This window comes from Poecilia formosa, unplaced genomic scaffold, assembly GCF_000485575.1.
Source record: "Poecilia formosa unplaced genomic scaffold, Poecilia_formosa-5.1.2 Scaffold30, whole genome shotgun sequence".
Taxonomy (NCBI): Eukaryota; Metazoa; Chordata; class Actinopteri; order Cyprinodontiformes; family Poeciliidae; genus Poecilia; species Poecilia formosa.
Window position 1 is genome coordinate 861,772 of NW_006799969.1, and position 25,817 is coordinate 887,588.

Sequence of the window (25,817 nt, forward strand, 5' to 3'; positions counted from 1 at the left end):
TTCACAAATCTTGTTTCATATCCACAAAAGGTTATTCAGGCACTTCACTGCTGAAGTGAAGTTTTGTTAAATTTGTAGTTACCGTTTCTTGTCTATGAAGAAAGGTGGGTAGAAAAGCATAAGATCTTAGGATCTTGATTTTATTTTATTTTATTTTTTTGTTCCAAATATTGATATGCACTTCCCACTCACTGGGACCCGTGGTTAAGATGTGAAGAAAATCTTACGGTAAAGTAATTTGGTAACACTTTTTTTGAAGGGGTGTGCATAAGACTGACATAACAATGTCATAAACATGAACATGAATGAGTCTTTATGAAAGTTTATGACAGTTGTCATGAAGTGTCATTCGGTAAATAATGACACTTTTAATGCAAAGTTGCTCTAAAAGTTGCATTGAAAGTCCATTAAAAGTGCCAGCGTTGCATTAAATTGTCATAATTTACAAAATCATGCACAGTCATAGACATTCATAAGGACTTGTTCATGTCCATGACAGATGTTATCTCATGTTTATGTCAGTTTTATGCACACCCCTTCAAATAAAGTGTTACCAATAATTTTTTATTGCGCCAGCTGCTAGTGAAATAAAAAGACTGTTAGTGAAATAAAAAGACTGTTCTGAACCTGCTAGTGACTAGCATAACATCTAACTGGATTTGCTATTAAAATCCAACCAATCTTTAATTGAAATATTTCTTTATTGGACAACAAATTCTGTAATAAACAATTAAGTTTTACGAAATCAGCACTGCATTATTGGACGCCTAAAATGTTCCTTTCAGATCGATCTAAATCCAATTCCAGCTCTGTGGAGTGCGCTCAAGAAAAACATGCACAACAGAATATACAGTAGCATAAAGGAATAACATGACTGTTCTCAGCCTGGTGAAATGAGTGTGCCTGAGTGTCGATGCCTACAAATGATATAGTAAAAAAAGGGAATAAAAAAGATTCTAGCAAAGTAAGATTTTCCTTACTACATAAAATCACTTCTTCTGCAATAAAGATATATGTTTTTTTTCTTTCTACCAATAAGTGTGGAGCTTGCTGTAGTTCAGACTACTCCTAAAAATACAACATAAAAAAGATAACTTCTTCAAAGATTTGGTTTGCCACATTGCCCCAAAAAGGCAAAATCTTGACAAACCATCCCTGAATTTTTACTAAGGATTTTTAGTTTTATTTATTTTTTTATTTTTTGACAAATTAAGCTTAATTAAATGCATCACTTAGCTTTCAAACAGATTTTCCAAAGTGACTAGCATTGTTGGCTGGTTAAATTTAAATTAAATTTGTAACAGATAAAACAAATTACCCTGAACTATTTTCAAGTCTTTGAAAGAGTTTGAAACCAATTTAAAACTTGAAAGATATAAATATATATACTTTTAAATGATGCTATTGTTAATTTCCTTTTAGAGTCATTGGGTGATATATGTGTTTTCACAGCAGTCAGCAAAAGCTTCCTGCACTGCTTGCTGTTTCTTTTTTTGTATTCATATGGAGACACCCCACAATCTACACAGTTTATCAGTGAATCCAAATTAAACAAATCTCACCACAGCCTGTGTCTGTCCTCTGGCGTTCCGCTCATTAATTAGATGTCTAAAAATATCAAACCCCTCCAAGACTTAATTAACCCATCAACTCTATTTGGTAGAGGTTGTGTGCCTTTCTCAGAAGCAGAGATGAATGACTCTTATTAGTGTCTGTTTGAGTTTGGATTCCAACGCATGTTTAGAATAAAAAGTATTAAAGTAAATTTGATTCTCTGTGTCTGTCTACATATTGTTCTTTTATCCTTGGCAGCAATTTAATACTTGACACATTATTGTGTCATTTAATTTTAGCACCATACCCAACCGTGTAATAGAAAAGTATTCCAGCTGAATCCTTTACTTTAATTTTAGAGAAAAAAAAAAACTTGTTCTTGTTCTTGATTGATTGGTCAGTCAGCCTGGCCATGGTGTGGCACCAGACCCAGATGACCCTGAAAGGACAAGCAGGCATACAACAGTAGACGGATGGAGCAGTGATGATCCCCATTATTTCTAGAAAGAGCATCCCAATAACTGTTATCTATAAATAAATAATTTCCAGATAAACTTAATTCCTGTTGAAGCTATTCATACATTTTTATATTAAAAAAACATATTCAATGGAAAAATTGTCTGAGTTTTCACTGTTAATAATGTATTGGAAAGGCCAACTTTGTTTACTTGCTTATAAATAATAATACCATTTCTGTCTACATTTGCATCAGCAGTGATGAGTGTGAAACCTTAGTGACATTTGGATGTAGCGCTTTTTCCTTCCGACATTTCCAATAGAGGCTCTGCCACCGCCAATTTTGTTGTGAACAGTCACTGAAACAGAGAAAGAAACATATATCAGCATTATTTCAAGAGTGACACATTTGTCCAGCCTTCCGGTTATCAATAGTGGCTTGGCGCAGCTTAAAACGCCTCGTGAATGCAGCTCCGGTTCAGAGCTATAAAATGCAACACAAGTTCTAGAAGACGAGCGATTCAAACTGCTTCAGGGCTAATCTGCTTGCCAGGATGTTAAACGATGAATGAACATGGCGTCAGGAAAGATTTCATTCATCCCAGAGATTTTATTAGTTACTGACAGTATCATATTTTATAGCTGCTTGACAAAGTCTGTGGAATTTAAAGCAAACTGTGAATAGGATGACTTGATAGCAAAAAACAGACAGGGTTGTTTGCATTCACTCTACGAAAAGATATTTTTTATTCCTCGAATTCATATAAATTTCACACAAAACATTTGTGTAATGACATGACAAACAAACAAATAACACTGGTTCATTGTAACAACAAAGTTGTCCTCACATTCTTAATAAGATGCCCTGCCACCCTCCTTCTAGTAACCCATTAAAATTACATAACTTTACCATATGTATATATAATGAAATCTAGAATTAAAAACTCAGATTGTTTCTTTCCTGTATGAACATGGCTCAGTTTGTATTCTCACCACACTTATGTTTCCAATAAAACATGCCCTTCTTGAAATTGGTTCCTACAATTAAATCTACATAATGCGAATATCAAAGTACATTAACGTCCGTTGGTGCTTTTCTGCCTCCATTAAGGTTTACTGTTTGCTCCACATTTGAAGTTTAAGACCAGCTTTATATTTTGTGTGCTGTGGGAAATATTTACTTCCATCTGTAGTAAAACAGGCGGCAAGTGCAAATAGGACTCCCAGTGATGCTCGTGTCTGGATATTTAATTACCTGCTTTAATGAGAGGAGGAAAATTGCGACATGCATTCCGCCTGACTTGCTTTGATGGCGGCAGCGAGAGCTGCAACAGCATGAGCAAAGATGGCTCCTATTATTCCTGTCCGACAATCGTCTGTCAGGAATCACAATTAGCAGAACAATCGAATTTACAAAATTTTCAGCTCCTTGTGCTCTGGCCAAAATGGATGACATTTTGTATACCGAGCAGCTGGTGAAACTGCATGGATGATTTAAGTTGTGTTGACTAATCAAGAAAATGTCTGCGCAGCTCAGCGGGTGGGACTAATTGTTTGAGAAATAATGTTTTAAGCTATAACGTGTCTATCTTTTTATTCATTATTTTAGCTATTTCTAAATCTAAACCCCAAATCTGTGGCGCCACCACAATCTTCAATATATTTTAATGGCACAGTAAACATTTTAACACATTACTAAAATGTTTGTACAGAATCCCCAAAATAAAATGCAGTGCAACCAGTCGCCTTTAGAACTCACCTTATTGGCAGATAGAGTTGGCTCGAATGTGATTTAATATTAGTAAAAATGCATCTTTTCTGGCAGGTTTCGGAGGTTTGTTGAAGAACATTGGCGAACAAACACCGTCATTAAGACCAATGAACACACATTACAGGTCAGGGGTGAAATTGTGGAGACAACCATCCCAATCTTGAAGCATATCACTGATCAATAAATGATCAGAAACTGGAAAGAATGGCATGCAACTTTAAACCTACCAATAAAGATAATAAGATAATAAGAATAAAATGAAAGAATAATGGAGACAAATGCAGGACAGTTCAATGTAGTACAAAACAATACTTAATGCAACATAAGATAAGAAGTAGAATCAATTTTCTATGTTCATCGTTATTTTAGTCATATTGCTATTCAAATAAATTAATTAATATACCATTTAGAGATTTTAGTCCACAATAAAAGCACTGAGTTGTGTCCTGTGTGTCAGGAGATAGGAATGCAAAACAATGTTAGTCTTGTGTCTCTTCTCACCAGGTACCCCAGGATGAGTGGGCAGGTTATCCTGGTGGTGGAAAGGATGATGAGATCCCTTGTCGTCGAATGCGGAGTAGCAGCTACGTCAAAGCCATGGGGGATGAGGAGAGCGGGGAGTCAGACTCCAGCCCAAAGACATCACCTCAGAAGTCGGTGCGGCCAGATGCCCTGATCAAGGCCATCATCAGACCCAAGGATTTGCTGGACTCTCAAAGGTATTGCTTATGCAAAACCAGAAATCTGTTGTGCATCATTGTTTGTCTCATTTCTCTTTAGTAGTTTTGTTTCGGGATTTTTGTTGTTTTTTTATTCATCAATTAGTCCATACAGAACAAACATTACAGACCAGAGAAAACAGAGGTATTGATCTGCAAAATAAGAAATTATATAAGCAGACAATTAACAACAACAACAACAAAAAAATACAAATCAAAATGGACACATTTAAGACAAAGACAAAACATGACCAAGTGGTGTCACAATAAGAATGGAATTATTTAACATATGTGAGTTAGAATACATTTTTTCCTTTTCTTCTGGGAAGTTATTTTCTTTTTTTTATATATATAATTTTCATTATTGGGGCTTGCCACAGCAATGCATGGAATGCACCTATTATTCTATTGTCAATAGTCAGAAGACAGTGGATTAACATTAGCACAAAGATTAGCATTAACATTAGCCTTTTCCCTAGTCTTTTTCCCAAAATAAGTTTATTTTTTATTTTTTATTTTTTATGAGGCATATTTAGCACACTCAATGGAGGAAGTCAATGTTAGACAACATGCTAGTGATATCCCACATGCCACTGGCAGTATTTAGGCTAACGTTAGCATTTTGGCTAATTTTAACTTATACACCAATTTTAACATACTGAATGGAGTAAGTAAGTTAACATGCTTGTAACGTTCCACATGCTATTGAGTACATTGCAGCTTACTTTAGCACTGATGCTCATTTTTACCATCAAAACATTGGGTTCATCCGACAGCCACACTTTGGCAGGCCCCATTTAAATTTCCTCAGAAATGTTCTAGTTTTAATTAACCTAGGGTAAAACAGATATTTTGTACGGTAGTCTCTTTTTTTTTTTTTTTTGAACGATGATGCTTATATATTAAGTTTGTGTGTGGTGCTGCTGCATCAGGGAAAGAAAACTCTCAATGCACATTTTATTGAAGATATGCTTTAGTGTTATTTAATGGTCATATATTTCTTTGAGTTTTCTTAAGCTGAAAAGTTAAAATATGCATATAAATATTTGTTCTTCTTTACACCTGAATTGATTTGCCATAGCCATTTTACAAGGTGCATCTTCAACAGCCTCGGTGCTTTTGCTGTACAGTAAAAGTGAGCTGAGATCTTCCAGAATTTTTTTATGAACTTATGTACCGGTATCAGGCAGTTCTCTGTCCTTGCAGTGGAATTTATTTTATGTGTTGCTTTTTAATGAGTGTAAGTCAAGGCAGCATTTCATCTCAGCTCACTGTCAGTGTTGTTATTTTCTCAGGCACATTCCCCTCAGTGTTCATGTTTCATGCAGACCCCAGCATTTCATCAGTGTCAAGCTGCTCATATCTGAACCTGGTACTGCCTGGAACTCCTCCATGGATTTTTCATATCGGCAAAAAAGAAGTCAGCAAATGTCTTAAAAGATGCAGCCAAATAGAACAGTGAAGTGATGGGGAGATTATGAGAGGACAAATTCTCCTTGTTTGAGGCATTTATTTATCCCTAGAAGTGGCAATGTTTTATTTACAATTTTAATTTATACAGTACATTCACCAAGTACTTATTTTTTGCATGAAGTACTGCATAAACACAGCATTGAAGGTACGTAATGGTTCTCTGAAGAGAGGGTCAGTTTGAGTTTGGCTAACAGTGATTTTGAATTTTATTAAATGTAAGCTATAATCATGAAAACAAACAAAGTAAAGACTTGAATTGCACTACTGTGCATGCAGATTTCACCTTTTAAATTGAATTACTAAAATAAATTAGCTTTTCACTTATATTTTAACTTAAGATTGACCTCTGTTAATATCAGATTTGTGCATTTATAGTAAAACCTGTTTTTATTGTGTCGTATTGAACAGAAAAAAAAATGTTTAGATGCTATAAATCAAACGTTTTTTGTGGGAACTTTTGCTCTTTGTTTACAGTGGAAGAAATTTGAAAGGGTGCAATTAGAAACTAAATACATCACAGACTTGCCCTTTCTAAAACAAAGCTTTATCTGGTTCTTTTTTGTTGTTGTTGTTGTTGTTGTTGTTGTTGTTGTTGTTGTAATTTTCAGTGATTTTAAGCTTTATGCTGTTTTAATTGCTACAAAATAAGCGCACATTTTTATTTTTTTTTTCTGTTGAATTCTATGAAATGGATTGAATTCCATAAAATTACAGTGGCTGTCCTATGTTTACAAAATTAATTCAAGTCTTTTACCCCATCAATCAAAATTAGGATGCGGTATTTTCTTTAAGTTTCGTTGATTAAAAAACATGAGGATAAAAGTCTGGTACGTCTATGATTTTTCATGCCTCAAGCATTGTGTTTATGAAGCCTGTTCTGCTGTTACGGGGTTGCAAAGACAACTTCCCTGCAGGTTCACTGCCACTTCTCCATAAATCATACAACTTGCCTGCAGGCAAACAGCATAACTTATCTTGAAGGCATTATGCAGAGATGACCCTGTATCTAGATCCTTGACAAAAACTGTGATAATATTCAGAATGACAGTAACAAACAAATAACAGATTCTAATTCTGTCTATTTTTCACTTTTCAGATTAAAACCATGCTCTGTGTGGATTCAAACTAAAATTCTTCTCCTTTAGTTATGGAAACTATCATGGACAGGATACAAACCCTTAATACATAAAGTGCCACTCAAAAGTATTCATTCCGCTTCACCTTTTGTATTTTGTTATGTCACCTATTTATGCTAAAACTAAGAATAAATATTGTATTGACAAAGTGCACATTTATTTTCTGAGATGTTCATAAATATAGAAAAAAAAAATAAAGCCCTTCCATCATTTCAGTGTTCAAAACAGTGCATCCAATTTCTTCACATAGTCTTTGTAGCCTCTGTACCTGGAGTCTATCTGTGGTAAATCCAGTCAACTGAACATGATTTGGATAGGAACACACACCTTTATGTGCTGTTAGCACCAAATCATAGCACTTGTAGAAAAAGGTTTAAAATAATCTTTCAATTTTACCAAAATGGAAAGTTCAAGACTTATGTCTAACTTGAAGTGGTATTTTCATTTTGGAGAGACCCAGCCAGAGTCTTGATTTGAAGATTACAGGAATCTCCAAAAATGTCAACAGGGAAGTCGTTTATAATATTTAAAACAGGTGTATCATGTTTAACACCATCTTTACTGTGAAGCATGGTGGTGGCAGCATCATGATGTTTGTGTTTTGCTAAGTGGCAGAGACTGGGCAACTTGGAAGGGCATCAAATAAATAGCAATTATACAAGAGAACCACTTACAGTTGCCCTGGAGCTCAGTCTCCAGCACAGCAATGTTTACAGAACAAAGATTGCAAAGGAGTGAAATTTCTTGAGAGCAAACCCAATACCAAACTTAAATCCAGTTGAAGAACTCTCAAAAGATCAACAAAAAAAAAATCTCGAAAATCTTGAGGCTGCGATAAACGTAAAAGATGCTTTGAGAAAACAGTATGTCAGGAAATAATGATCAAAAATATTTCTGGAAAAATTGTTCTTCTTTGTAAAGAAACCTGTATTTGCTTTGATACCAATGGTATAATATGTAGTTCTTTAAGAAAAATATTTGCACCAGTTTTAGAATAAGTCTGTAACTTAACAAAATGTAAAAATAAATAAATAAATAAATAAATAAAACAAAACATTTTGAATACTTTCTAGTTGCAGTGTATTAAAACACTTGCACGCAAACACGACTCATGGTAAGAATTTTTTTTTTTTTCCATGATGCTAGAGAAGAACGCAAAGACCCAAAAACACGCTATTACTGTCAAATGGTTCCTTTTTATACCCACATAATAAGCCAGATATTTCCCTCCGCGGATGCATAATGGCAAATCGAATGCTATGGGTTGTGATCAGGGAGGACCATAATGATATTTGTCTCAGCGGATGCAGTCATTTTGCCCCTCTAACGCCTCTCCCAGATTATGCCGTAATGTATGGTGCTGCCACAGCGAGGCTCCCTGCTTTTTGCATCATGTAAAGCTCCCCCTCACTTTCCATTCTGAATAGCTGTAAACAGTAAATGATTTATGAGGAAGCAACAGCGGGAAGGGATATCAATAACAGTTATTGTACTCCAAGGCCCTGCTGAATAAACGGCTCGCTCTGTGGTTTAGACCGGGAGTGTGCTGAGCTCTGCTAAAAAGCTAGATATTGACCAGGACGCCTCAGACTGTGTGGCCTGCCTCTGAGTCCATTGACAGAGGCAGCCGCGTTATTGAATCTGCAGGAGAGGGTTTGTAGGTTCTTTCATTTCCAGTCCCACAAGTGTCCCCAAGGGTGTCGTTGCGAAGCATCCCTTTTACCCTGGCAAATCCACTTGAATGAAGAATGCCAGGATGTGGCGTTGTGATATATATATATTTTTTTTTTTCTGATCACAGAGACAAAAGATTGATTTTGTTGAGAATCTGACCTTTACATCTACTATGCCCCTCAGTGTGTTATAACGTCCTTTAAAAATGGCCCCAATCAAACCATGATTAATAGAAATTTGGATGATTTTTAAACTGTTAATCAACCTCGTTACGCCACATTTGTAAACACTTACCAGCTAGCCTTGGTTCTTAGTTCACAGAGTTGCATGCACCTACAACACTTAATGAAATATCACACAATGCAATGAAAGTCCTAGAATGGACATCCTGTGTAGCCCATGCAGCTGCTCTCCAGGGCACTGTCAAGGCGCTCAGCACATGCCTGCATTTTAAAACTAGGGCTATGATAGTGGCTCTAATCAACCTCATCTGTTCCCTGAGCTGAACTCCTCCACTGAAACCACACCCTTTTACCACAGTCCAACTTCAAAAATCCCTTCTGCCCTTCTGTTTCCTTGCATCTCCCTGTTCAGATTTGTAGGACGTTTGGTGAGGACGGTGTAAGAGTACAGCATCTTACAAATCTGTTTATGATCATTGAATTTCTTCACATTTTGCCCCGTTTTGAATATGTTTCATTTAGATTTAACTTGATAGTTGTGGAAAACTGTCAATTGCAATAAAAAGGATAATAAGATTTTACTTTTTTCGCTGCATCTACAGCTTTTTTGAGGAATTTTTCTACCAGATTTGCTCGTCTAAACTATGAACTCTATTTTAATAGCTCAGTTTCAGTCACCTTGGATCGAGAACATCTGTAAATAATTTTCAGGTCTTGCCACAGAGCACCAGTAAGATTTATGTCTTTGCTTTCATGGGCCAATTCAGTATGATTTGATCTTAGTCCTTCCATCATAATTTTGGTTCTATGTTTACAGTTTCCGTCGTGCTGGAAGGATTTTGTAGTCTTTTTCAGGCTCTGACGTGTTTTCTTTCAACGCTGCTCTAAGTTTACCCCTGATCTGACTGCTGGATTCCTCTGTCTTTACGATGTCTGTTCAGTAATATAAAAAATAAAATAAAATAAAATCCAGAAGATGTTAATACTTTTTTCAGTGTACTGGTAACCTGAGTCAGATTACCGGTGTATGACAGGGTAAAGCGTTGAAGTGGAAGCACAGAATAAAAACTTACTGTCATTCATACAAATAAACAGCATCCCTCAGATCCTGACAACAGGCCCCGGGGGGAGCATAAGCCTTCAGTTGCATGCCAGGGTAAGAAAATAGCTATTTGGGAGTCATTTTGTAGATGTATAAAAACTATTTTATATATGTCAAACTATGTTACCCTTTGTGGTTTATGAAAAAAAATAGGAAAACTGTCTTTATGTCAGGATGCTAGTGACAATACCTAAAGATCATATTTAAATCTGATCTTTTGTTCATGCAGTAATCTGTGGGGTGTTGCTGCACCACTGGTTCACATCTGAAGTTCGGCTGACTGAATAAATAAATGATAAAACTTTCCACTGGAAAATGATCTGATGCGGGCATAAAAATTTGAAACTTTGAAGAAGTATTATTTAAGGCCATGCTGAAGTTTCTCGAGAAGAAATTTTGAAAAGATGTGTGACTCGGGACTTTTGCAGAGTTGTGCATTACACAAGGTTTTCCTGACAATAAAACGTCAAGCATTGACAAAAATTCCATATCTTTTGGTCATGTAATGCGTAATATTACGTAACATTACCGTCCCAATTGTTGCCTCAGGTTTTTTTTCAATGTTTCTTCTGTAGCAGTGGTGCCTCTGTTCATTTCTGTTTCCAGTTTGAATCCACACGAATGGCTTTTCCGATACTTGCCCAGAACTACTTGCATGGGGAGCCTTTATGCTCTTACGGTTCATTGGACATGTTGGGATGGAATTAGATTGAATTGAAGACAGAAGGTACATAGGTTAGATTTCCTTTGCACTTGTAGCAATTTGATGTCCCTCTGGGGCGGTTCTGATGGGCCAAACACAAATCTGACAGCAGCGGCTCCCTGAAGCAAATCGTGTTAAAGTGAGAACAGGCTGTCAAGTTGTGTCACCTCCCCTCGTCTTTCCTTCTTTCAAGCTCTCCGTCACTCTTACAGTTGACAGGATCTTTGTTTGTCCCACCAATGAAGGAACGCATTGTCATGGGCGCACTGAGCCGGAACAGCCTGAGCACTTGAAGTAAAATTAGATGTCAGTGAATTTGTTAAAGATTATTTACCCATCCTCAGCCCCAAACAGCACTGGTTCTGTGAGTTAAAGACCCTTTTCCGTTTTGTTTTTTTGCCAGTCAGACCTGCTGAAGATGTTTAAAAACTGTATAAATGACGGGGTACTGAGTGACATGCAATAATGTTTACTATTAGCACTATTCTAAATAACGAATGCATGACATCATGTGTCACATTTGATCATTTGTAATGACGCAAAAGCTCAGAGGAGCATTTCTGTTTTGACATGCATCCCATCTGACCTTATGCTCGAGCTAAAGAAAAACCCAAATCAAGTCACCTCATTTTTGCAAAACAAAAGATTTTTTCTTTTTTTTTTGCCATACATAAATGACTGGCTTCAGGCATGACTATAAGTAATTAGTGTTAACACACAGGCAATAAATTCAGTTCAATAAATCCTGATGAACACTTTGTAATTACTCATTCTGACGGGTTTCCTTTATGTACAAGCACATCTCCTAAAGTTCTCAGGGTCAGAGCACAATTCCAGTCTATTGATTTGTGCCTACAGCTAATGTGTCATGCGTAATTTGAGTGATTATCTGTTTGCACGGCCTTTTCCCAACTCATAATTATCTGTATTTGAATGACACTGAACACTGTGGCATTTATAAACCCTAATGCCCAAGGCTCTCATGTTTCATCAGAAGATGAGACTCATGCACACACCTGGGATGGGATGAGCATGTGGGAGCTGGACGCAGAACATGAGGTTGCATCATCCTTTGCCTTTAACTTCTCTACCTTTACTGGTCTAGGGATACTTTCCTCTTTATTTTTCTGAGTTCCTGCCACAGTAGCGGGCTAATGCTTGCCCAGGTTACTGAGGGATCATGTTCTCAGTGCTTGAGCAGACGGGTGCTTGTGTGGGGATCTGGCCACCGTGGTAACTGACGTACTGGCTCAGCCATCACAAAATCCCAGTTAGATTTAGATCTGGACTTTGGCTAGATCTTTCTAATGAATGAATGAATATGATTTGAAATAATTCTGTCGTAGTTCTGGCTGAAGAGATAATTTACCTTCTACTTCAAAATATTGCACTACTTCATGTTACATACATTACCTTGAAAATACATTGACTTTTTTGGATGTAAAGTTGCAAAATCAAAATAAAAAAAGAAAATAGTTCAAAGGGTTAATAATAATTAGCACTGTGTTTTTAGAACATGCACAGGGCAAGCTTAGGATTGCCAGCACAACCTTGGCTTGCGGTGGTGGAGGCTTTAGAAATAGCCCGCACTAACAAGGTGCATCCAGATTGAGTTGTCAACATCTTTTTTTTTTTTTTTTTTTAGGAGAACAGATATATTTGAAACCTAATATTTTTGTAACACTGGAAAAACAAGTTAAAGAGACAACTTTAACACTTATAATACCTACTGACAAAAGCACCAGAAAAAATTATACTGTCTCTCCACTGACCAGAAAAAACACAAAGAAAGCTGTTCTCCCGAACCTGTTTTGATGTATTTTATTTACCAAAACTTTATGCAGCGTAATTTCTGAAACTTCAAATGTTTTCTCTTCTTTTTACTTTTTGTAGATTTTCTTTCGAAGTTTCACATACTTCTCTGTCTCTAAACTTCTCTCCCTCAGAAACACCTTTCCAGTTTCAAAGATGCATATACTTGCATCGCATATACTTGCATCTTTGAATCAGTTCAACAGTTGGCTGAATATTTTTGCTTGTAGAATGACAGACAGGCGAATGTCTCATTCCCCATTATCCCTCACCTTGACATCTGCCGACAATGGAAGTGCATTAGCACCAATTGAAAACATTAGAGGGAATTTGCTGCGACATGATTTGATAAAAAGCAGCCAACACATTTTCAAAACAGACTCTTTTCGCTCAGCTGTAGAGATAATATCTCTACAGGCCTGCTTCTGCCTGATTTCGTCAGTTAAAAGCTTTATTAATATATTTTTTTTCACATAGACTCCAGGAAGGGTCTTTTTTGAATTATCCACTCACTAACTAACTACAGGGTGAGAAAGGTGGTTTATGATGAGGTCTTTTTTTTTTCTTTGTGCAGACTGCATTTCATCATTAAATGCTTTTGGTAGGATGTGGTGCTAGACGACATCTTTGTGCATTTACAGACATCATAGCACTCTTCCCATAACACAGCACTTGTGTTTGTGTACAATTTTTTTTCTTAATCAAATCATTAGCTCCGCCAGACCATTTTTTTTCATACTGGTGGTGACACACTCGCACCCCTGGTCATAGTATATCACCCTAATGTTTGCAGCACTTTGGTGAATACTTCCAAGCAAACATTTAATGGGTTACAAATTCCATTCAGAGCTGTATTTCCGTTGGAGTCTTGCTGAGAAACCTCACATCCCATCCAGCAACTACTCGTGGAACCCAATAACGTTGTTCTTTTCTCTACCCACAGTTCTTACCGCCTGGATAAAATCAACAGTGACATGCATAACTACATCACCAATTTTGCTGCAGACTTAAGGTGAATACAGGCTTACTCTTCTGTTGCTGCTATGTTCTCGCAGGAAGGTTAATAGCAGGAAGCATTCTAACCTTACTGCTAATATGCTAAATATTGACTGCCAATGAGAAATTGCCTGTGGCAGTGCACAAATGAAGATGAGCTGATACATATCAAATAAAGAAGATTTGAATAAACAATTTATTTAAATTATTTTATAATGATTTTTTGAAATAATGGTATAAGAATGTGAAATTATTGCATCAAAAAATATTAATTAAAATTTTAGTTAATTTTCACTCTGATCCCTGCTCAGCGTTTTCATTTGCTAGTTTTAGAGAGGATGAGAAGACAGCTGCAGCTGCAACTGTCTCACTTTTAAGGCAGACCTGAGAAGACACTGATGCAGAAATCAATCTGACTAAACATGGATAAATGCATGGATATGTTTCTCAGGATCCTGCTTGGACATCATTGAACCCTGGAAAAGTTCTGGAGGTGATAGCAGACTGACTTTTTATTTCCCTTCATGTGTCTCTGAAGGTTCAGGGTCCGAGTTGATCATTACACCCAGATTCTGGGCCTGATCAGTTGTTTCTAGGTGTAAATAAGGAAGCTGTGTGCTGACTCTTGTTACTGATTTAAAGAGCCATTTTAACCTGGGTTATGTGTAATACAGTACACCTTTTAACATTTTACTGCTCATTTTATCACTAGTTGTGGCCTTCATATATCTTACCTTTGTGGAAAAAGTGGTCTGGTCTGAAGTTTGTCTCAAGCCATACAGGTGCTTTAATTAGATCAGACTCAGAGTGAACATTTTGGCCTAAATTCAAAGTGTTTTGTGTGATCTAACACTAAATCATGCACATTACCTTGAACAAGTCATCTTAATTCTGTGACATTGTGGCAGCATCATGCTGTGGATATGCTTTTCTTTTGCAGAAAAATACTGTCAGGATTCTCCTGCAAAAGAGATTTTTCATTTCAGTTGCATTTTCCTGGTTATTGTTTAGATTTGGGCATTCCTGGGTGAAATGTAAATGGCGGCAAAACACTTGAGACCCAGGCAGAGGTTTACCCATGTACTATACAACCAAAGCTACTATGGAATGATTTTTGTCAAACTCATATCCATGTGTTAGAATGCCCAGTCCGATTGAGAATCTGAAAAAAAAAAAAGAATTAAACATTTATCTCAATCTGATTGAGCTTGGGGTATTTTCCCCAAACAATGAACTAACATTTCTGTCTAAATGTTCAGAGCTCATAGAAACATCCACTATGGCTCAATACATTCATATGCCAATATTTTCAGGTTTCTTTTTGTAAAAATAAAATAAAATAAAATAAAATAAAATGAAGTCATAATTTCCTTTTTATCTTCAGTCTTCCTTTTTTCCACTCTTGGGAGTATAACCAGTTAGCGCCAAGGACAATAAATGCTGCTCCTGGACTGACTGTTTTGCAAATGCAAGCCAATAGCATGTCAAGTAGCATTGTGTTTATGTATTCCAGGTTGATAAACTGCATTTTTCTTTCTCTTTTCGCTCAAATATTTTAGTTTTGTGCTGTGTAAAAATGTGTAAATGATCACATTTGCTGTGAATAACCTGCAGTCATATTCATCTGCTTCTTGGAAATATTCCCAAATAAATGAATCCATGAATACTGAACAGTCAATAGGTAGGAGTCCACTGTATTTGCCTTGGGTTAGAATATTTTATTTTATGGAGTTAATTATATAATTAGCTAATTTTCTGGGAATTGGCTGTGAACTTTTTTGACATTTTCCTGCTTTCAAACATTAGTGTTTATCTGTAAAACAAGGAACAACTTATTGCCAGCTTTTAGAAACAGACCAAACTTTACTTTCCTAAAGTGTTTTGCACCATATTTATCAGTTTGCATACAGCTGGTGTCCTCCTCGTCTTCTCTCCTGCAAATTTCCTAACCAGTAATGACTTTCTGAGCATCTCTCGCCAAGTACATTTAATTGACATGGCTGACTCTGGGGTGATCTTTCAAAATTGCTTGCTCGCTAACTAGCTGCTGATTTGCATTCCCCTCATTTCCAAGCATTGATCGGATGTTTCAGCACAACAGAAATCGAACTGTCTTACAAAGGACACCAACAAGCATATCATTGTAGCAACGGAAAGGGTTTCCCTTATTGAGAAACACGTGTGTAACTGGTGCTTACACGTTACATGTGTAAGCACCAGTTAAAGCAATTAGAATTTATTTCATTGATTTATTTAAAAAATAAAAAAATAACTCGTTGACATTTTCTTATTCTTTTTGTCTATTTAGTCAGAACTACCACTTGCAGGCTACCAGGGAAATACACCCCAGCCTTGCCTTGGATCCCTCTACCAACTACAACTCGCCCAAGTTTCGTTCCCGGAACCAGAGCTACATGCGGGCTGTCAGCACGCTTAGTCAGGCTAGCTGCGTCAGTCAAGTGAGCCAGGTGAGTGTGCAGCATAAAATCTGCAACATGTCTTCCAAATACAGACACCTGAAATCTAAAGATGATGAGAATCAACACTACTTTTTACATAAATACATGACATAGATATATGTTGTTTTTTTTCTGATTTTAATTTAGCTATATATCTTTTATGCACTAGTTTGTTTCACATTGTTAATCTGTACTAATTAAGACACTCAAACAGGTTGCTGAGATATTCATCTACTTCTTGGGAAAAGAAGCTTATTGATTTGTTGTGAGTACTAAAAGCTCGGCTAAATCCCCTCTAAGTCCAAATCTCAGTAGAACAAGATGTTTATCTTTATGGTTCTTCATGTTATCTGATATGAATATAAAATTGTTTCTGATCTGTGCACCATTTGTGATGAATCGGTATCAGAGATATTACTGATAAACGTTATACCCACAGCATCACAGGATAAGATTAAGTCTGCAAAAATTTACATCCCATTGTCTGACATTTACAGAGAGCCGGGCGCACTGTAATGCATCTAAATGGCATTAGCCCACATCTTATATATGGAGGAAATTTAGTATTGAAAAGAAAGCTTTTCCACTGATTTATTTGTTTAAATGATTATGGAGAAAAACAATGTTTTGCTTAGCATTTTATGACAAACCACGTTACTTCCCCTTAAAACCGAAGAACACTCATTTGTTATAGGTTCTACGTTTCATCTTTACCATTTTTCCATTTCGTCTGTCTTCAGACTGGGAGCTTACAACGGCTTTATTTATTTACATCTCAGAAATTGAGAAATATGCTTAAATGTGTGAAAGCCAAACAAAAGTGATAGGGAGGGTTGACGTTATGATTTAAATATTTAATTGGGACATGAATGCATAACACTAATTTGAGTTCACAGCATGAATATACAGTGATTTATTCATGGAGGTGGAGAAAGTCAGGAAGGCCGTTGTTTGAAAGGAGTAGCTTGGATGCTACTCTGAGGAGCTCTATGCATTCAAGCAATTTATTCTTTGGATTATTTTGTTGAGAATCAAATAAAAAATAATAAAAAAAAAAAAAAAAAAACACTTGGTGGTCTGACTGTTGAGTCTGCCTGAGCTAATAAGCTGTGTACTGTGTTCTCAACCCACAAGTCTAGGTTGTGCAATTTAAACCTAAGATTCCAATTAATTCATAATCAGTATGAAAAAAGTATTTCCAACAGAGAAGCTTTTTTGGTGGATTGTGATAAATGTGTCACCCACATTTCCTGTTTAGATGATCTATATAGGAAAAAAAAACTCACTGCCAGAAGGCAGTTACACGTTCATTCCCATTTATAAGGTCTTTGTCAACACAACAAGAGATTTCCAGATGATGCAGTCATAGATTTGTATGTTTTCTGGCTCCAGCATTTGGAGGAATAACTGTGTGTATTGTTTCCTTCAGGTTAGTGAAACTGAAGTAAATGGCCAGTTCGAATCTGTGTGTGAGTCGGTGTTCAGTGAGGTAGAATCCCAAGCCATGGAGGCACTGGACCTCCCTGGATGTTTCAGAACCAGGAGCCACAGTTACCTACGAGCCATCCAGGCTGGATACTCCCAAGATGATGACTGCATCCCCCCCATGGCGTCCACTGTTACCTCCACTATCAGGTCAACCACAGGTGAGGACAAGTTAGACAGTCCAATAAATACATCATGGAGAATTGTGTCTTGTGAGAAAAGGATCTAACAAATTAATGCAAAAACACCTAAACTTACATTTGTAGTAATGGATGAATATAGACCAGTTAGTAGCAACTAGTTCTTATATTTGCTGCATGAATCACTTTTTATGTTTCCATTTTCATGGATTATTGTAATTGCAGCTTGTGAACTATGGTCATTTTGGAAACAGTCCTTGATTTGCTCATCACTTCAATGCATCGGAGAGTAAAGCTATGAACCCTATTGAAAATCACAAATTGTGTGAAAGGAAAATCAAGTCAGAATAGGGACACAATGGATTCTTTCACTAACTTTCCATATGGAGTTTGTGGTTTAAAGGTAACACATGGTGCATTTGGTTTATACAGAACCTTCTTTTCTTATGTCCAAAGTTCAGACTGTGCTAAAGCACATTAGCTCCAGAGTGATAAACCCTCTCTATGGTTAAAGATTTTTGCATTACCCAATTAAATTTTTTCAAACTCATTTTATAACTTTGTGGTTCCACAAAAAAAAACAAAAAAAAAATCTCTCAATAGAGCTGAAAGTTATCATGTCTAAACTTCAGTACTGAAAGATGTAAAGATGATAATGATTACACTGTAAGATATACTGATGCTGATTAATTGGTACTGGGCCTTGGCTATAATCTACCGGTGCGCTCAACTTCCTTCATGGCTGCTGGATTCACAGATGAGACAAGACTGCTTTGAAAGGATGAAGAATAGAAGAAGAAGAATAAGGCTCGAGAAAAAAAGTATGAATGGATTCTGCCGACAGACTGGGTTCTTGTAGGGAAAGTTAGAGGTCTGAACGTCTGGAGATGTGCTCATGGTTAAACAAATGTCTGCCTACACTGCTTTCTCAATACCCTTCAAAATATTGCATCTGTAAGAGACTGAGATCTGTGCAAAATTGATTCAGCTGCTCTTTTCAACAAAGGGCAATTAGAGCTTTGATTCAGTCTGTCTAATTGGACTTCACTGTTTCAATAGGGTTCATGCTATACTTTCCCGATTGACTAGAAAAGGTTTGGAAGCTTTGCTCATCTTTACTCTTTTTACTGCACAAAGTTTTTCATTGTTTCTTTCTCATCCAAAAAGCTGAAGAATAGAAGTGCAATTATTTTTTTACAGCCATTTTTATTACAGATTCTCATTTCATTGATGGACTTTTAAATCTAAAAATTTCAGCTTTGTGCATTGAAAAGTTGCAAAGAATGCATGACCCAATTAAGGTTGAGAAGGCAGTGTAAGCTATTACTTGAAATGGGTCAACGCGGGAATACATGATATTATCCATGTTTCCAGAACTGTATCGACATTTATAAAGTGAGAGTTCCTCACCAGATATTTCAATACAATGTAAAAAAGGACACAAAATTTGCATTTCTTGACTGTCTGATGTTAAACAAGACTACATATTTATGTTTTAGGTCAGCTATAAGTTATTTTTAGAGCTGAAATAATTAGCCCTATTTGCCAAATGTCACACAAATAAAAAATAAAGATGTTTTTCAGCTTTCCTTAAGTCAAACATTTTACCTAAATGTCCTTTCTATGTAGAAAAAATGCATTTTAACTGTATCGCATGGGTCAAATATATTGGGTATTTTTCTGCAAGCTTATCACAATCGTCTCTCTGGAATTTTGACCCATTCCTTCTGACTCACTTACCGGGTGTGACCGAGTCAGGTTTGTTGACTGTTATGAACACACACCTTTTCAGCAATGCCCACAAGTCATCTATATAACTGAGCTCAGGACTTTGTGTTGGCCCTAAAGTCCAACCTTTTTGGCACAACTTCACCTACTGTCAGGGCCTGATGATATCTGAAGATGTTGCTCCAATATGTTCACTATGTTTCTTTATGAAACAGTAGGACTTGTCTCTAAATAATTAGAACATTGTCATAGAGTGCTTTTGCAAACTCTAACCAGGCCTTTTTATATCACCTTTGAAGCTAAGGCTTCTTCTTTGCAGAGAGTCATTTTAGCCTGTACCTGTACAGGACTTCTTTCTATGTGGACAATGACTCTGTTTCAAGTAGTGTGTTGTAAAATACATTTACGGTTGTACCTTGGAAAAACTCAGATGTTCTATAAAACTATGACATCTTCATCATGGCTTTTCCAATTCAATGAAGGCATTTTGCCAAATGATCAAATTTATGTAAGTAATTTTGATCATCCCTAATGACCTAAGATGTAAAAGTGTAGTCTGGTTTAAAGTGATAAATTGAAACAAACAAACAAAATGATTGTGTCTTTTTATACACTGTATGTACATGATTAATTTCAAATTTACTTGGAAGCTAATTGGAATAATTCTCTTAAATTACGGCTTGAATCCCGATATCACATATATGTCTTGTTTTGACCCAAGGCATTCATAGCATGACATAATTTTAACTATAAAAAGCACAATATCTCCAGCTGTTCATACCTGTGGCTATATTACAGATTCATGTTTACATTTGTCTTGCAGACAGAAATTATGTGCAGGAAGAAACTTGTTTACCTGATCAAGACAGTATACCTGAGGATTTGGCAGATGCAGCCCCATTGACACATGATGATCTTGGGTGCCCCATCAGAAGAGACAGGCTTTACAACCCAGATGCTGTGGGGGCTACTGCAAAACCCATGTCTGGGCCACCTGTTTCTCCAAGCCTCTTTCGATCCCCAAGATCTAGTGCTCCCGAAAGACCTTCACCAAAAGCAATCCAAGCTAGTATAAAAGAGTCTGCCACATTAGCTGCAGCTATCAGCATGCAGTGGAAGGAAGAAGTTTCCGCCATGCGTCGAGAACTGGCTGAACTCAGGCGGGATCTATGTAAGGAGCTCCGTGCTTTCAACAGTAATTTCAACACTTTCACACAGCATTACAACACATGGTCTCCTCAAGGTGGTGGAATGGCAACAGGAGCTGGAGCAGGCTTAGGCAAAGGTGTTGTGACTGGCACAGGGACAGGGACAAGAGTGGGGACAGGCTTTGGCGGAGGAGGAGTTGCAACGACATCCACAGACAAAGGAATTGGGGGAGCAAGAGAGAAAAATCCCCAGATATCCAAAGTATCTGTTGGGATTCAGGCCAGAAGCAAAGCCCTAGTAAGACAAAGCACTGCAGATGCAGCCGTTAACTGTCCAGAGGACAATGAGGAAAAGAAAAGTTCTCGCCGAAATTTGCCAAAACAGCTGTCAATGGACCCAAGCATTCTTGCTTGTCCGCAGTCCATGTTTGTAGAGAGTGCCATCCCACTCTCTCTAGATCCAATACTTCCTTGTTCAAGTAGAACAGTTAAACCAGAGCCAATTGATTCCTCTATGGTATCGTCCACATCTAAGCCAGACTTAGAACTGCCATTCAAAGATAATATAACTTCATCTGCTTCTCTCACAAATGAGGCAGTAATCACTCAGGAGACAGCTTTGCTCACATCAGAAAAAGTTGTCGAACGCCCTCAGGATTCATCTGCAGTGAAACAAGAAATCCTTATCACTCATCAACTAATAGATGTGGGACCAGCTAATGAGTCCCTTTCACATGCTAAACAATCTCATACTGATGATACAAAATCCCAAGTCCCAGAACAAATTGAAAGAGACAAGATAAAACTACCATATCCAGTCCCTACAGTTACTGTGTCTCCACCAGAGGAACATGATTATGACATAAACCCAAATCAAGAGATTGATGATCCTGTCAATGTTGACAAGCCACAAGCCATCCATCAAGACCCACCTACAGAGTCTTTACATCTTTCAGGAGCAGAGGGATCTGAGCCTACTGATTCAACAGAGACAGTGTCAAAAACATCAAAAGTGACCTCGATGTCTTCGTCAAACCCTCTCAAAGATATAACACCAGTCTGTGACATTCAGTCAACTGATTCTGACAATGTTAAACCAAATCATTCAGAAACTGGCATCAAATGTCCATCTATAGTGGTCTCGGAGCACTTTGATGCAGTATCTCCAGCAAGTTCAACTGATAGTGACGCAAATCTTTATCCTAGTATCAGTGATCCTGATTATCCTTCTGAGACGCCAGAGCAAGTAATTCCTGGTCCAGCCTTTGCTTTCAGTTCAACAGAATCTCAGCCAAACACTGACCCAGAATTCCAAGACACAGAGTGGCCACCTCTTCCAGAACCCCTGGATAACACCCCAATTTATCATGCTGATTTAGTCCACTTTGATATAGTTATGCTAACCTCACTGGATCAGGATGACCTTGATTCTGTGTTTATGGACCCTGAACCAGAGCCTTTCAACCTGAGTGCAGATTCATCATTTAATGTTGATGATGTTGAACCTCCTTTATACCAGTTTGATTCTCAGAGTTCCCCTTTACCAGATATAGATACTTATGATAATTCAGAAATACCCAAAGTACTAATTCCACAGGTCACTGTTACAATTTCACCACCCAGTTCAGTATCCCCAGATTCATCACTGGAAATAGACTTTGGACCTACAAACTCAACACCAGATGCTGCGCTGCCTGACACAGAACCATCATCACCAGACTTTCAAGAAATTCCTCCATCGGATGATGTGATGACCGAGACACCGGAGTGTGTGGCTGTATCCCAGGAGACTGCAGGTCAAATTGAAGAGGAGACCACAGGCAGTTCAGAGAGATCCTCAGTGGAGCACGGCTTTTTGTGGTACAGATGGCAGAAGAGAGAAAAAAGGAGTGACTCGGTGCGCAGGAGTGCCAGTGTTGAACTATGGAGTGGTAGATATGAATTCAACAGTTCAGAAATCACATATGTGTCTCTTACCCTTTGAGCACATGCCTCGTTCTCAGCAGACAAAATGTAGCGCAAGTTATAGTTGAAGGTCACTGTAGCATCAAGTGATTTGGAGTACAATACATGGACCTCAAAGAGGCATTGGAGGAACTACTTGCCTCTAGAACATTTTCATGAAAAAGTATTGGAAAGAAAGGGATTGCTAGAAACAAAACTACATTTCATGGATCACAGGACACAACAGGAATGTAGTGACGCCTCTGTGGTGGCAGATATGCTGACTGTATTTAATGTTCTTTAAAGCAGTGGTTCCTAAACCTTGTCCTCAAGTAACCTTGCTCTGCATGCTTTAGATGTGTTTCTGTTCCAACACACCTGATTCAAATGATTGTGTGGCCTCCTCTGCAGCCTTCATACACTGCAGAAGACTTTTAATCAACCATTTATTTAACTCAGGTGTTTGGAAGCAAGGAGACACCTAAAGCATGCAGGCCACAAATCCTTGAGGACAAGGTTTGGGAACCACTGCTTTAAACTTTAGAAATATAATTAAGCAGCTGTCATTGCTGTAAATCATAATCTGGGACTTTTTTAAATGTACTACTTCAAATCTTGAAACAAACTGATTTAAAATGTACTCATATTGTCATAGTTTTACACGTCTGTTTGAAAAGAAACACTGATTAACTGGTGGTACGAGATCCTGACAATCGTCGTAAAAAACGATAGACACTTTCTCTGAATCTATTTTAAGCTGCTTTGCCACTCTAATATGGAGTGAAACACGTATTGGTAGTTATCATATAACTATAAAGATGCACTGTTTACCGCGTGAGCTGTTGGATGGACTTTTGATGCTGTGAAATGCTGTTTGCACAATCTTAGAGCGAGATTGACCACTGTACTGTAGCAGCTGTAACAAGACAAGCCGGAAGGAAGTTGACATATTGTTTGTAGCTTGAAATGGTTAAAAACCCTCCCCATATTAAAGCTGACTTGAAAAAAAGTAGCTTTTCTTTTATAAGATATTATTGCCTTTCATCATTATATTCGTTAACAGGTTAAGATGTTAATCAGTCATTACTGGTTGTCCAAAACGCAAGTCTGCCTTTTGTTCGTACAGTTTTCCAAAATAAAGGCAGATAAAGTAAATAGGTAAATATTACTTTTTGATGGAGTAAATTTTTAATGAAACAACTGTATCTTATTGGGAACTGAATTAATAATTCACCATTTTTGACTATTTGTGCAGTTACAGTACAGTTTAGATATGTAGCATTTTTGAATGCAAAACAAAATTCCAAAATGCACACAAACCTTCTCCACATGCAAACACATTGCTGGATTGACTTAAATGTAGGGGTACAAGGAAATAATGGGTTTTTCTTTGTAAAGATATTTCTATTAGGCCAAGCGACACAAAATCAGCACCTTTTGTTGTTTTAAATTCAAAGAAATCAAAACAAGTTCATTTATATTTTGTGCAACTGGAACGCAAAACCTGTGCAAAAGTAGTCAGTGCAATTACATCACGTCAATTTTGGTTTCATCAAAGCATACAAGATTCTCCCACAAAATCAATTGGTTGTTTATTATTTTTTGCAGAAAACATTAAACAACCTTCAATTTGTTGTTGTGGTTTTGTTTTGTTTTTTTTCTTCAGCAGTGGAGTCTTAAATTGTGAACATTCACAAAGACCATTGCTTTTGGGTTCATCACTATTTATTTACTTTGAAAAAACTGAAATTTTTCCTAATCCATTTGCATGTGGTCCTTTACTCTCAAATTCTAGGAGAATTCATCTGTTTAGAATTTTGACTACAAGAAATCTCTAAAGGAGGACCCGGTTGTGGCTGGTTGATGGTGAATTGGTGTCTTTCCCCTTCTAGATTCGGACCTCACATTTCCTCAGTGGAACATTCAGAAGTTTAGAAGTGTGTGGGCTCCGAATATAATACAAAACTAAAGAAAGCACTCCCTGCTTGTGCCCATGATGAGATGTTTCTTGAGTGATGCTTTTAAAATTGGGAATCTTTTAATTGACCATCACTAATGAATGAACCAGCTGATGTTAGAGGATCGGATCACTTTCTAAAAAATACAAAATTTCAGCTAATTTATTGGCTTTTTATCTCTTTTTACCGCTTTTCTTCATACTTATTCCCTTGGCCATGCCACGTTCACATGAACTTATAAATGACTTGTTTTGGTTTCTTTGTATGTGCAGATTGCTGCCAAAAATGGATGTGAATTTGTTGTCAAAATATGTTTACTGACAAAGATATCGATGCGTGTAATACTTATATGTCCCTGTCTCTTCCTTAAATTGAAAATATATAAATACTGTATATAAGTTATTAATTAATAACTTGACTTGTCTTATTATAACAACAAACATAGCAAGAGGTGTTTGTGTATTTTTTTTTTTTTTATTTAAATATATCTTATTCCTCAGGAATCAAAGTTTGAGAATGTAATACCAATGAGACATAAGTGTAATTACTTGTTGAATTGTGTTTCTTCCGAAAGAAAAAAAAAAAGTGCACCGTTGAGTGGCTATTTTTAACATGTGTGACACTGAATGAAGAAATTACTGTTATTATGGTGCATGACTGGCGATTGCCTCAATATTTTGTGCATTTCATATACTGTGCCTCAGTCCTTGGTCCAGTTCATTTTGATTTTCAGCACAATGAAAGGAGCCTCCACACCAATGGAGACGCAGCATTCTCTACCATTAATGGACTACAGGCCACTCACAGGATGTATTATATATGTTCTCTCAGTCTGTTTAATTGGCTCTATGTGGAATAGCCAACTCAAGTGCAGACTCTTATAAAGAGCTTTGGATCCAAATTAATTTTCAAGCAGAACAACAGAAGAAATTCTTCTTGCATATTATCTCGAAGTGAATATGTGTAAAGCACTTTATGAAGGTTTTCTTAATTGGATGAATCTGAAAGCATTTACGAAAGGCAGGAAAGTTGATTGGGTTTTTTCTGATGCATTTATTTTAAACATATTCACCAAATGCACCACTTTTTACCACCCTGGGCCTCTTAAGTGACATACTCTTCTTTTGTAAAATGTTCTCGCAAAGTAGCACACTGGTATTATGTTTACATGTAACATGAAGTCCAAAAATAAACTGCTTCAACAGTCGGCCGTCCTTTGAGAAACACTGAATTGTTACCGATGAGCCGTTGACTTGTGTTTGTCATTATGAAGGATTTATTATGTTATTCAACTGCAAATAAATATGTGGTTTTAAAAAAAAGAAACTAAATACATGATCTTTTATTTAATCTATTTTATATCTAAAAATTATATTA

At 36.9% G+C, this 25,817-nt stretch overlaps 1 protein-coding gene across 6 annotated transcripts in view; it reads left to right on the forward strand.

The window, feature by feature from the left end:
* The window catches only part of dlgap2a (discs, large (Drosophila) homolog-associated protein 2a), a 161,704-nt gene that overhangs the window by 115,240 nt on the left and 20,647 nt on the right, over positions 1 to 25,817 (forward strand). For 3 of the 6 annotated variants that reach the window (XM_016670051.1, XM_016670054.1, XM_016670053.1), the window contains 5 exons: positions 4,286 to 4,500; positions 13,526 to 13,594; positions 15,887 to 16,046; positions 17,467 to 17,683; positions 20,214 to 25,647. In XM_016670051.1, the coding sequence (XP_016525537.1) occupies positions 4,286 to 4,500; positions 13,526 to 13,594; positions 15,887 to 16,046; positions 17,467 to 17,683; positions 20,214 to 22,522 (2,970 nt within the window). In that variant the 3' untranslated portion in view covers positions 22,523 to 25,647. Of the gene's footprint in view, positions 1 to 4,285; positions 4,501 to 13,525; positions 13,595 to 15,886; positions 16,047 to 17,466; positions 17,684 to 20,213; positions 25,648 to 25,817 lie in introns of those variants that run through there. The other 3 variants (XM_016670052.1, XM_016670055.1, XM_016670056.1) reach the window with 3 other exon arrangements.